Here is an 11,826-nt window from a genome sequence, read left to right as displayed (position 1 = left end):
TTTCAATCAGGTAGACAAGCAATCCAGGTCAGTGAAGTTCGGGTGGGCTCTTCTCAAGGACGGCTAGACGGGGTCCGGTACCGACCAAGCGTAGACTACGGTTCGGTAGGGAATCATCCTTATCATGCATACTTTGTAATGTTAAATATAAGTGTTCATAGAATACAGAGAAGTAGACAGATTTAGTAGGTAGATATTAGAAAGTTAATTCTAAAATAAAAATTAGAATTAATCATAATTAATTCTGTATCTGATTAGGATCAAACTTTTGGATGAACATTTGACTCACTCGTTAGTCCAAGCTTTTCGATCCATTTTGGGATTTGATTTACTCCCCCTGCCCCAACGCACGAAAGAAAACATCTATGATATACAATTCAAAATCTTAAAAAAGTTGAATTGTATATATGCTGTGCAAACCTACATCCCTTTTCAATGTGAGACAAATGTTACTTAAAACTTAAAAATCTTCTCAACTGAAATGCGTACACTTTGAAAATCAATTTCTCATCATTCACCCATTATCCATTTTGAGTGTATAATATATTAAATTAACCCTCTCACTTAGGATGACCTAAATTCACTTTGACCCAATCCAAACAAACTTGGATACTTAAATATGCGTTCTATAACAACTAAGTATACATTTATGGATAAATTTTATAAAATAAATGAAAAAGCTCGCTTCTCACGGATAATATTATTGTGGCCGGGGAAATAGGTCATTTCTTAAGAAGAACGACCGGGGGTTTACAGGGGTGGGCAGCGCTGAAGCTAGATATGGCTAAGGCGTACGATAGGATGGAGTGGCTTTTTCTGGAGGGTATGTTGAGGGCGTTGGGCTTTGATAGAAGTTGGGTGGAGCTGTTAATGGTCTGTGTCACGTCCGTGAAATATTCTATAATGGTGAACGGGGAAATCGCGGGACAGGTTAGCCCTACACGGGGGATCCGTCAGGGTGATCCGCTGTCTCCGTACCTTTTCATCATTTGCGCAGAAGGTTTCTCTATGCTTCTGCAATAGGCGGAGGCACGTGGGGACATCCATGGTGTGCGGGTGGCCCGGGGAGCCCCGGCCATCTCTCACCTCTTTTTTGCTGACGATAGTCTATTGTTTTTCAGGCCATGTGAAAGGGAAGCGAAACATATAAAAGAATGTCTTGAAAGTTACAGCTCGGCCTCAGGACAATTAATAAATTTTGAGAAGTCCAGTGCAGTGTACAGCCATAATACTAGTCCGCCGGTTCGGGCCTTGGTCTCTGAAATCATAGGGGTTCCCGAGGCAACAGATTTGGGGCGCTACTTGGGCCTTCCGTCGGTGGTGGGACGTAACAAAACAGCGGTGTTTCGGTGTGTTGAGGAGAATATACGGGCAAGAACGGGCACATGGCAAAACAAACTCCTATCTCGAGCAGGTAAAGAGGTTCTTCTTAAGAGTATCGCTCAATCGCTGCCGATTTTTACCATGTCTACTTTCCTGTTGCCTATGCGCGTTTGTGACTCTCTGGAAAAGATGTTTAACCGGTACTGGTGGGGCGGTGGCCGGTGGGGTTACAGGTAATTGGGGCATACATTGGTTGAGCTGGGACAGAATGTGTGCTCCTAAGTCAAAAGGTGGACTGGAGTTCAGGAAGCTTCATGAATTTAATATTGCGTTATTGGCCAAGCAAGGGTGGCGTTTGTTAATCTATCCCGATTCGCTAGTGAGTCGCTTGCTCAAGGCAAAATACTATCCGAAATTGGATTTTATGGGCGCACAAATCGGGGCTAATCCAAGCTTCATCTGGCGTAGTATTATGGCGGGGCGGCGAGTTCTGCAATTGGGAGTGGCTCGGTGGCTAGGGGATGGACGCGATACGAAAGTGTGGGGTTGGAATTGGCTCGCGGGTCCTTCGGTGGAAGGTCTGAGTACTCCGTGTGTGGATGAGTTGTGTGAGGCGAGAGTCCATAATCTTCTTGATGAAACGGGCCACTGGGATAGGGACATCATTCGGGATGTCTTTAACGAGGTGGATGTAGGCAGGATCCTGGCAACACCAGTGAACGTTCATTTCTGAGATAGTTGGAGGTGGATCGGCGACATCCGGGGATGTTACACTGTTAAACACGGATACCGGCTGCTCAGAGGAGAGGAGGTCATGCATGGTGAGACAGGCGGTTTTATTGCATGGAGAGCGTTATGGGCAATGCGAGTCCCACCGAAAGTAAAAAACTTTCTGTGGCGGTGCGCTCGTAACGTGCTACCGGTTCGTGATAATTTGCGGTCCAACAGGGTGTGGATAGGTGGGGGTTGCCCAATGTGCGGTCATGTGTCTGAAACGATGGAACATCTTTTTTGTGACTGCGCATTTGCGGAAGGGGTGTGGGGCGATGTGAACATTCGACAAGGGCGAGACATAATCAGTTTTTTTAACCTTTCGCTGGGCAGTGGATCTGAGGAGGAAGCGGTGCGTCTAGCTGCTGCCTTCTGGACTATTTGGCTGTGGCGGAATGATGCCGTGTGGAACAACAAAGCTTTGGATGTGGCGAGTGCTCACGACCAAATGCATCGGCAGCGACTTGGCTGGAAAGAGGCTTACAGTACCATGGAGCATCCGGCACGCCAGGCTGTTATGTGGACGCCACCTCCGCGGCATACAATTAAATGTAACGTAGATGCGGCTTCTTCCGTCGAAGGCGCTAGCTTTGGTGCGGGACCATGCCGGTGACTTTGTGGCGGCGAAAAGCGGACGTATCGAGGGGATCGTTGATCCGTACATGGCTGAAGCGATCGGTGTCAGAGAAACGTTGATGTGGCTTAAAGAGCAACATCACAGGAGTATAATTATTGAGTCTGACTGTTTAAGTTTTTGCAATGCTTTTAATTCTAGTTCTTTTGATTTGTCTTATGTTGGTTTGATTGTTAAGCAATGCCTGTCGATTGCTAGGGACATTGGGAATGTTAGTATTACCCATGTCAGGAGGTCAGCGAACTGCGTAGCTCATGAGTTAGCTCGGGCAACCGGTTCTACAGCTGCCTCAGAGGTGTGGATCGATATCCCACCGGCTTGTATTGCACGTTTTTTCACTCAGCAATGAAGTTCTTTCCGTCTTGTTTCAAAAAAAAAAAAAAATGATTCGTGAGATTTTGACTAGAATGAAATTATGGGAGCAAGGGTAGTCTTTAATTTTTAAGTATTAAATAATTAAGTAAATATTTAGAGCAATTCAAAAAAAAAAAAAAGTAAATATTTAGAGTAACAATGTAAGAATAGTTGTTAGGCTTCCTAAGCTTTGCCCATGTGATACTTCTCGTATTCTGAACCACAACATAGTAACTATGCACGTATTCTCGAAATTCATTCGCTGTGTCCTCGGTTACTATATTACTAAAAGGGAAAATTGTAATTATGCCCCTCACAAATATGCCAATTATCAATGTTACCCCTGAATTATTATTGGTGTAAATGTTGCCCCTCAATTTTCAAAACGTGACATATATTGCCCCTCCCCTGAATTATTAGTGATGTAAATGTGGTTATACGTCGTCTTTCTTGTTCGAAGACCACATTTTTTTCTTTCTTCGATTGTTCTCCTTCCGTCGACAACATTTTTTCTTCTTCTTCATATTAGGGAAGGGGCAATATATATCATGTTTTGAAAATTGAAGGGCAACATTTACACCACTGATAATTCAGGGGTGACATTGATAATTCATATATTTGTGAGGGGTATAAATTACAATTTTCCCTTACTAAAATATATTTCAAAATTTGTTATTTAGTATACAAGATTGTTTTATTAAATAAGATAACATTTAACAAGTCTTATGACCAGGACTACGTGGTCTAATGGTATCCGGGTTGGACTTCCAATTGGAAGATTATGGGTTCAAGCCTTAGTGGAGGCGTTATTGGTTCTTTGTGTTTCAGTAGGTTGAGAAAGTATATGAACAGATACTACAATGTAATAGAGCCAGTAACTTCCAAAAAAAAAAAGAAACAACTCTTATGATTTTACATTTATAGGTTAGAATAATTCAAACTTTTTAATTATTTAAACTACAATCTAACCTATCTATTATTAGATTTGCTCAACATGATTATGTCAACATTTTTTATTGAAATTAGACACAAACTTGTGATCTTTCGTTTGGAATGGTAATAGTAATGCTATAAAACTATATTGATGTCTTCAATTATTTAATTAAGATCCCTACATATTGACAAAGTTGAATTATCTAAAAGTTTTACTTTTCAAATGAAAGTTCTTTAATTTTATTAGCTATATATGAATTGGTTCATGATACCATAAGTTATTTGAGGGTACATGTAATATCAAATATTTTAAAAATTCAATACAATAATGACTTGTTAAAATGGTGAATATTTAAAAGTAATTTTTGTAGATGAGTATAACATGACTTTATCAATTAGGCTATATTGCACAAATGCACCTTAAAATTTTTATTTTTTTTTTCCATAGTTGATGATCTCAACTTTGTAAAACTAATCTTAAAGCTCACAAGACACTGCCCCTAAAATCACTGGAGAAGTAAATTGTAAGTTGCACAATTAGCCCATCGACCATTCCTTAATCTTTATGTGCACAAGGGATTCAAATCCTTAAAATATTTTTTCACTCTTAAAAATAGATTTTAATGACATGTAATCACATTTGTAATTTAAAACTATTTTCTCTTCATCTTTGCAATTTTAATTGTTTGTCAAAATATAATATAATACGGAGTATAATAATAAAAATAACATTTAACTTTATTTAAAACAAAAGAATTTTGGTCTCACGAGGTTGATGGTTTCAAATTTGCAAGAATTGTCATACACCTCAATTACAGAATAAGTCTTGTGTTAGATCGTCTCATGTGAGATATATGATTTTTTTTAGAATGTAATATATTTATGTAGATCCAATAAATATATTACATATTAAGTAAAAAGGTAATACATGTTTTACATAAAACAATCACACATAAGACATATTCTTGATTAAAAGTCATATAAATGCACCCATTGTCACCTAGATTTGTGACAGCTTAAAAGACTTATTAATCCATTTGTGACATGTAATTCACTCTATTACTGGTGTGTGAATAACTTCATCCCTATCTGTAAAACTGATTAATTTCTCAATAAATTAGACGCAATATTATATGGTAAAAATTTTACTACTATAAAATATTTTCATGTATCTCTGTCCAAAATGTGTATATCCACAGACATACATATATAGAATAACAGTTTTAATTTAAATTGATAATGAATTACTATAAATTATGCTTTAATTTAATTCAATTTCACAGCTAATACAATTATAAGTTGCTACCACTCTGTCTCTATCCACCTCCCATCCTTATTTAGCCACCTTTGCTTTCATTGATATCCATCGCTCATCCTGTCAGAAAACCAGTGGGTTTCCCATCGTCACAACTTATGATTGTTTTTCGCTCGCACGGACTTAGTTCACTGGTTTAGTAAGCAGTATTTAGACGAAAGATCAAAGTTTAAATTTTGTTAATAGTAGTGTGAGAATTATGTTCAAAGTGGATAAATTTCTTGTGCGCACCAACATTTAGATGATTTTGTCTGCTGAACTATTGAGTCAACCGTGATTTACATCTCCCATTAAATGCTCTATCAGGCCGGGATGTGAACGGAGCCCTAAGAGTTGAAGATTCAACCTTTTGAGAGAAGAACTTATGATTCTCTTTCTCTCATTTTGTGGATTTATTTATTATTAGTTGGTTAATTTAATTTCTTCCTTTAAATATTCTTTATAATTTCTAATCCTTTTTTTGTATTTGATAATATTTTTAATAAATTGTTAAATATATAAAATTAACTAATTGAGAGGTCTTTAATGGTGTCGGTCTATATACATTTTGTACTCAGTACAATCATGTATGAATTTATCAACTTAATTGCATTGAATATTGTTGCAACAAGTGTTAATCGCACATAATACAATTTAAATAATTGACATAATAATACCTTATGCAAAAATTACTAATGTTCATAGACATGTCAGGAAAATTCATAAATTTCTACAATAATTCTAAATTAAATAGTACCAAAAATTGAACGGTAAATTGTCCGTGCGACAGGTTGGGTCAAAATGTAAATGTAATACTTATATGGAAAGGAAAAGTGTAATACTTTTTGAAAAAAAAATGTAATGCTTTTACATTTTGATTTAAAAGTATTACATTTTTCCTTATAAGTGTTACATTTTTTCATAAGTAACAAACACTTATTAGTATTACATTTTTTGGTATAGAAAAATAACATTTTCATCTTGATCCAACCTATTTTACAGACAGAATTCGTCAAACAGTTCCACATGAGAATTATTATTATTATTATTAGAGTTAATTACCGATTTGGTCCCTCGACTATGAGGATTTCACCAATTTGGTCCTCGACTACTAAAATTCCTCAATTTGATCCTCGACTATGGCATTTTTACCGATTTGGTCCTAAGTGTGATTTGCCGGTCAAACCTTAAAGGCAATTTGGGAATTATTAAAAAGAATTATTATTACCTCATCATCTTCAATCCAAATTATTATTATCATCTCCAATTCCCAACCAACATCATCATCATCAACGCCAACATGCTATTTCTTCACAAGACTTCACCCTTCATTCTCAATATCAACTCAACACCATAGCCTCTCAACTACACCGTCAGACACCACCACCATCCACAACTTCGCGGTTGTTGCCGGAACGTTCCGTTGTCGCTGCATGCCAGTCAACGCTGCCCTCAACTGCTACTGCTAGGTTAGCCGAGAGAGGGGAATGAAGGTAGAAGGTAGGAGCTGCTACTGCCGGAGCTCCTCCAAGATTGCTGTTGTGACAGGAAGCGAGAGATGGAGACCGTTGCTCGCCACTGACCTGCTCTGCTTCGCCAGAAAAGGACATCGCCAGAGTTGCTTTTGAGATGAGAGGGATAGGCGAGGTAGAGAGAGACGGAGGTCCACCGTCGTGCCTTGCTGCTGCCACTGGTCAACACTTCGCTGATCTACAGTCTGCGTCGTCGACGAGTGAAGAGCGAGGGTGAGAGGTCAAGGAGCTAGCTAAAACCAGAAGTCACCACAGATTCGCACGCACCGGTGCTCTACTCGCCCACTGATGTAGGGTTATAGTTGTTGCTTGAAAGACAGATGATTTCTCAACTCATTGCTCAAATTTTCGACAGGAGTTATGCAATTAGGGTTTCGTATTTGGGAATTCAACAATTAGAATTTTGTTTGTCTGAAATAAGGCAAAGTGTGGAATTAACTTACACAGCCGAGAAAGGAAACAATGTGCAATTACAAAATGTCCTCAAGTTTATTACCTTAAACAAGCTGGTTTGACTTTATGACCAAATCAGGTAAAAATGCCATAATCGGGGACCAAATTGAGGAATTTTGATAGTCGAGAACCAAATTGGTGAAATTCTCATAGTCGAGGGACCAAATCGGTAATTAACTCTTATTATTATTATTTTTTAACTAGCTCCAACAACTTTTTTTTTTATGATGAGGGAAATCAGAGTTACTACTCAATGAACCAATAATTTTTGTGGATTATTGTTTGAGCATATATATATATATATATATATATATATATATATATATATATATATATATATATATATATATGCACGGTATCCCACATGATGCTGCACCATGGATCTAGAGACCATCAATCTGATCTACCCACCAGCTCCAAACCACATGACAAGTGAGTGCTTTACGGAGTGTATTTTAATATTTTAAATTTTGATTTGATTGATCAAACAATCCATCCATCCCAATCATATTCATCACCACCTTCCAACTCAACCATATCACTCCCAAAACTTGCTTCAATTACTTCCATCTCATCTCTATCTTACCTTCTTCCCATGCATCATCTCTTCCCCAGCTTTAATTTTTCACTGCCCTGCCTATGCGCAGTGCTGCTGCCCTTGAACACTACAAACTAGTGGTATATATATACTTCCACTTTATCAATTATATTCTCTGAATTATATGTATATGTGTGGCTGAAAGTTGGGTATATCATAGCAGAGCAGATTGGATTGAATGGGTTGCGCATCGTCAGCATATGCGTTTGGAAGGAAGAAGACGAAGAAGACGATTCCTGAGGTCACAATCTTCACGCCCTCCGTTCGGGTTCCCGTGTACTCTGATCTGTTTCCGGCTACCACTCTCATTCCCAAGGATCTTGCTCGCACAATCACTTCACTTCGAAACCAGATTGTTTTAGTTGCAGAGGACACTGGTAATTATATGTTTCTAGGTAGCAGCTACCTATATATATTGTTCCTGGTTTTTGAGGATTTTAATAAGCTAATTAAGGTCTGTCTTCTCACTTCTCAGAGGCATCTGCTATTACACAGTTGCAGCAAGCACTCCAACAATACGTGCCTCTTCTCCTTGGCCTCGCCAAAAAAGGTTCTGTTCTCTATCTATCAATTGTATATATATATATATACTTGATGTTAACTGAAACCTGATAAATGGTCTTTAATTTATTTTACTAATAGAGTATGGAGTTGATGAATTGGGGGAATTTAAGTGGAAAAACTTGGAAGATGGAAAAGAGGTATGTGTTAGAGCATATAATATATGAACTATGCAATCCAATTATCAGCTTAGATTTTTAGTTGAGATGAAACACATGCTTCAATTGTATATATGCAGGAAATGATGTGTGAAGCGAACGTGTGGTTTGAACTGCTGTGTGTTCTACACATGATGGCTATGCTAACATTGGTAGAGGCGAATTCGAAGCTGATTCCCAAGAACACTACTGACGATTCTTGTGGAAGGCAGCTTGTTACTACAGGCAAGCCATGCCTAATCTCAAACTACATGAATTATTAGAGTTAATATCAATATATATAATTCTTCCAAGTTGGTGAATTGATATGATGATGATGATCAATATATATAACCTAGCTGCAGATTGCATGAGGGAAGCTGTGGATTTGTTGGTGAAAGCAGCAGGGTACTTGGACTTGTGTGTCAGAGATATTGTTCCGCGTTTACATCCAGATATCAAGTAAGATTAAATGAATCGATCTGTGGGTGGTTAGAATCATATATATATTTATATATATGATCCCATCCACCTCCAATCTCTGATAGATATTTGTTCGATCTAAGCTAATTATATATGATCAGGGAGAGGTTGGTTGTGGATTTGCAGGAGCAAGTACTTGCAGCAATCTTGAATCAAGCATTAGCACAGGGGACTGAGATTCAATTCAGTTTGGCCCTTGAAACTCAAAATGCCACTTTATCAGTGAAGAGGAGGCTGGCATGTGAACAGCTAAGTTATTTTGGTCAGGTAGTTATTAGTATGAGTATCGACCAAGTCTAAGCTGATAGTTGGATTGCACATTTATGTTTATGTTATATTATATGCTCAATAGACCCGGCCTTTAATTTGGCTATATATACTGATTACAGTAGTTCACTTTGTAATATATATATTCATTAGGCTCATTGCTGCTTGTCGGAAGCTAGCGACAGTGGAGGAGCAACGCAGAAGCATTTGATGTTCATTAAATGGAAATATCTTGAAGCAAAGGTGGTGGTCTGATCTGATCTGATCTTCAATTGCTTATGAACTACCTCGAAGCTGTAATGTTCGTTCGAATCGTTATATATGTTTTAAGATTGATGGATGGATGATATTGTCGTGTTGGGAATTGGCAGGCGGCAGCTTACTACTACCACGGGCTGATAGTCGAGAAGGGCACAGAGGCATCCTCCTCCCATGTTAGTGCACTGTGTTGTTTCCTTGCTGCAGAAGAGCTCCTGGCAGAAAGCAAAAGGGCCTGTTTGAGCTTTTGCCTTGCCAATCCTGTCACCAGGTACCTAGAATTGAAGCATGTACTCCATCTCAACTAAAAGTCTAAGCTGATAATTGAATTGCAGCTCCATCTCAACTAAAAGACTAAGCTGATAGTTGATTCCACATAACCTACCTATCTCATAACCTACCTTTATTTATTTATCCTGGTTACACCATCCACGATATGATGCGTCCTGAATGAGCCCGCCCTAAGTTTAGGATGGAGCTGAGACACCTTTAAGCTCGTACCATAATTAATTCTCGATCTGCCTGCAATGCAGGGCTCCTCCACCATGGGGTGCAATGAAGCACTTGAATAGAAAGATCCCTGAAACTGCATTAAAGAAGACTCAGATGTATGGCTACCTTCTAGACCAGCAAGAAAAGTAAGTCCCTATATATATATGTAGATTAATTAGTTACTAATTAAGTAAGGCTGCATTTGGGTAAGTACATACAAATTTATATAAAATTGGATGAAATTGAGCAGGACACTTGAGTTGCTGATGCCGGATCTTCCAGAGTTCCAGTTGTCACTAAAACCCGATGACTACGTATTGCCAGAAGTTGATTCAGCCTGGGATTCCAACAACTGGGACATTCCTATTCCTATTCCTGCTGCCCAAACCATCAAGGACCACCTTAAAGATTGTGATGAAGATGTGGCACAACAATCTGGGCTGTAACTTTACTTACCTAATGCGCTTAGCTTCTTAATTCATCATTCATTATGTCATTAATGTACTAAGTATTTATTAACTATCAGTATATTTACATGTATGCTCAAGTTCTTAAAACAGTACAGTAGTTTCATTTAACTCAGCTCCTCGCTATTGTTTTATATATGAGTTAATTCCAGCAATGGTCTTCCGACTATATTGATTTTCTAAAATTAGTCATCGATTTTTAATTTGGACACTTTACGTCCCTTGACTTTTAATTTTTTCTAATTGATGTCCTTTCGTCAAATTACGGTAAGTTAGATTTTAAATGAAAGGGTAAAGTAGTTATTTCATCTGCTTATTGTATAATTCTTCGTATTTCTCCCTTGTATGCGCGATTTCGGACATCAAATTCACTTAATTGCTTAATCCCTAAATCCACTAGAAGAACAAAATTCTATTAGGAATTAAGCAATTAAGTGAATCTGATATCCGAAGTCGCGTATACAAGGAAAACATACGAAGAATTATACATTAGGCAGATGAAATGACTACTTTACCCTTTCATTTAAAGTCTACTTTACCGTAATTTGACGAAAGTACCTCAATTGGAAAGAAATTGAAAGTCAAGGGACGTAAAGTGTCCAAATTAAAAGTCGGGAACTAATTTTAGAAAATCAATATAGTCGGAGGACCATTGTTGGAATTAACTCTTTTATAAATTCACGATATGATGATCGCCTACTCAATCAGACTGATAGTTATACCTTGTGTGTTGATAGTTTTAGGGAAGAAAACAAGAGTTTTTTTCCCAAAATAGTCCATCCACTATTGTTCATTCTCAATTTTGCATTTCGACTTGTAATTGCACCAAATATATATGGTCATCGAGTTTCAAAAACTCACCCAATTCAATTTTCCATTGAGTACTCCGTCTATTCAGCGTTACAATAGAGGGCATTTTCATTTGTGTACCTATTGTGCAGTTAATATACACTAAGAAATAGTCGAGGAACCATTTTGGAAATAATGGATGGACCATTTTTGGGAAATACTCTTTTATATATTTCATTTTTGTTTATTTTCAATTTTAAGACTATCAAATTAGAATTTCTGCAGATTTTTTTCTCACAAATATAAATAGTTAAAACCCGCAATTCAAAATTTTCAACTTGTATGTTTAGACAGAGGTAAAAAGTATGTAGAGAAAGTTAATAATTTAGAGGTTGGAATGCGAGATTTTAACAATTTATATTTGTTAGAAAAACAAATCTACATAAATTCTAATTTGATAGATTTAAAAAAAAATGAATA

General features: G+C 37.5%; 2 protein-coding genes across 4 annotated transcripts; both read left to right on the top strand.

The window, feature by feature from the left end:
• Window positions 1–780: 780 nt before the first annotated feature.
• Window positions 781–1,560, top strand: LOC109158072. The gene is made up of 2 exons (XM_019305891.1): window positions 781–930; window positions 1,024–1,560. The coding sequence occupies exons 1-2, from the start codon at window positions 781–783 to the stop codon at window positions 1,558–1,560; spliced, it is 687 nt and encodes a 228-aa protein (XP_019161436.1).
• Window positions 1,561–7,672: 6,112 nt separating this feature from the next.
• LOC109157990 lies at window positions 7,673–10,668 on the top strand. 3 transcript variants are annotated; one of them, XM_019305804.1, is made up of 12 exons: window positions 7,708–7,726; window positions 7,942–7,970; window positions 8,061–8,269; window positions 8,368–8,442; window positions 8,535–8,593; window positions 8,692–8,836; window positions 8,956–9,052; window positions 9,175–9,340; window positions 9,494–9,583; window positions 9,712–9,869; window positions 10,132–10,236; window positions 10,341–10,668. In XM_019305804.1, the coding sequence occupies exons 3-12, from the start codon at window positions 8,071–8,073 to the stop codon at window positions 10,534–10,536; spliced, it is 1,290 nt and encodes a 429-aa protein (XP_019161349.1). In that variant the 5' UTR covers window positions 7,708–7,726; window positions 7,942–7,970; window positions 8,061–8,070; the 3' UTR covers window positions 10,537–10,668. The 3 variants fall into 3 exon arrangements, with proteins under 3 accessions (XP_019161347.1, XP_019161348.1, XP_019161349.1); XM_019305802.1 differs by having other exon boundaries at window positions 7,673–7,972; window positions 8,056–8,269; XM_019305803.1 differs by having other exon boundaries at window positions 7,673–7,972; window positions 8,053–8,269.
• Window positions 10,669–11,826: the final 1,158 nt, after the last annotated feature.

Source organism: Ipomoea nil, unplaced genomic scaffold, assembly GCF_001879475.1.
Source record: "Ipomoea nil cultivar Tokyo-kokei standard unplaced genomic scaffold, Asagao_1.1 scaffold2805, whole genome shotgun sequence".
NCBI lineage: Eukaryota > Viridiplantae > Streptophyta > Magnoliopsida > Solanales > Convolvulaceae > Ipomoea > Ipomoea nil.
This window is presented reverse-complemented; position numbering and strand designations above follow the sequence as displayed.

Bases quoted from the DNA above. Each gene is read 5' to 3' on its own strand.
- LOC109158072 (XM_019305891.1), top strand. From the start codon at position 781: ATGGCTAAGGCGTACGATAGGATGGAGTGGCTTTTTCTGGAGGGTATG. The intron at 931-1,023 runs GTTAGCCCTACA...CTTCTGCAATAG, and splicing joins ACGGGGAAATCGCGGGACAG to GCGGAGGCACGTGGGGACAT.
- LOC109157990 (XM_019305802.1), top strand. From the start codon at position 8,071: ATGGGTTGCGCATCGTCAGCATATGCGTTTGGAAGGAAGAAGACGAAG. The intron at 8,443-8,534 runs GTTCTGTTCTCT...TTTTACTAATAG, and splicing joins CCTTGGCCTCGCCAAAAAAG to AGTATGGAGTTGATGAATTG. The intron at 9,053-9,174 runs GTAAGATTAAAT...ATATATGATCAG, and splicing joins CGTTTACATCCAGATATCAA to GGAGAGGTTGGTTGTGGATT.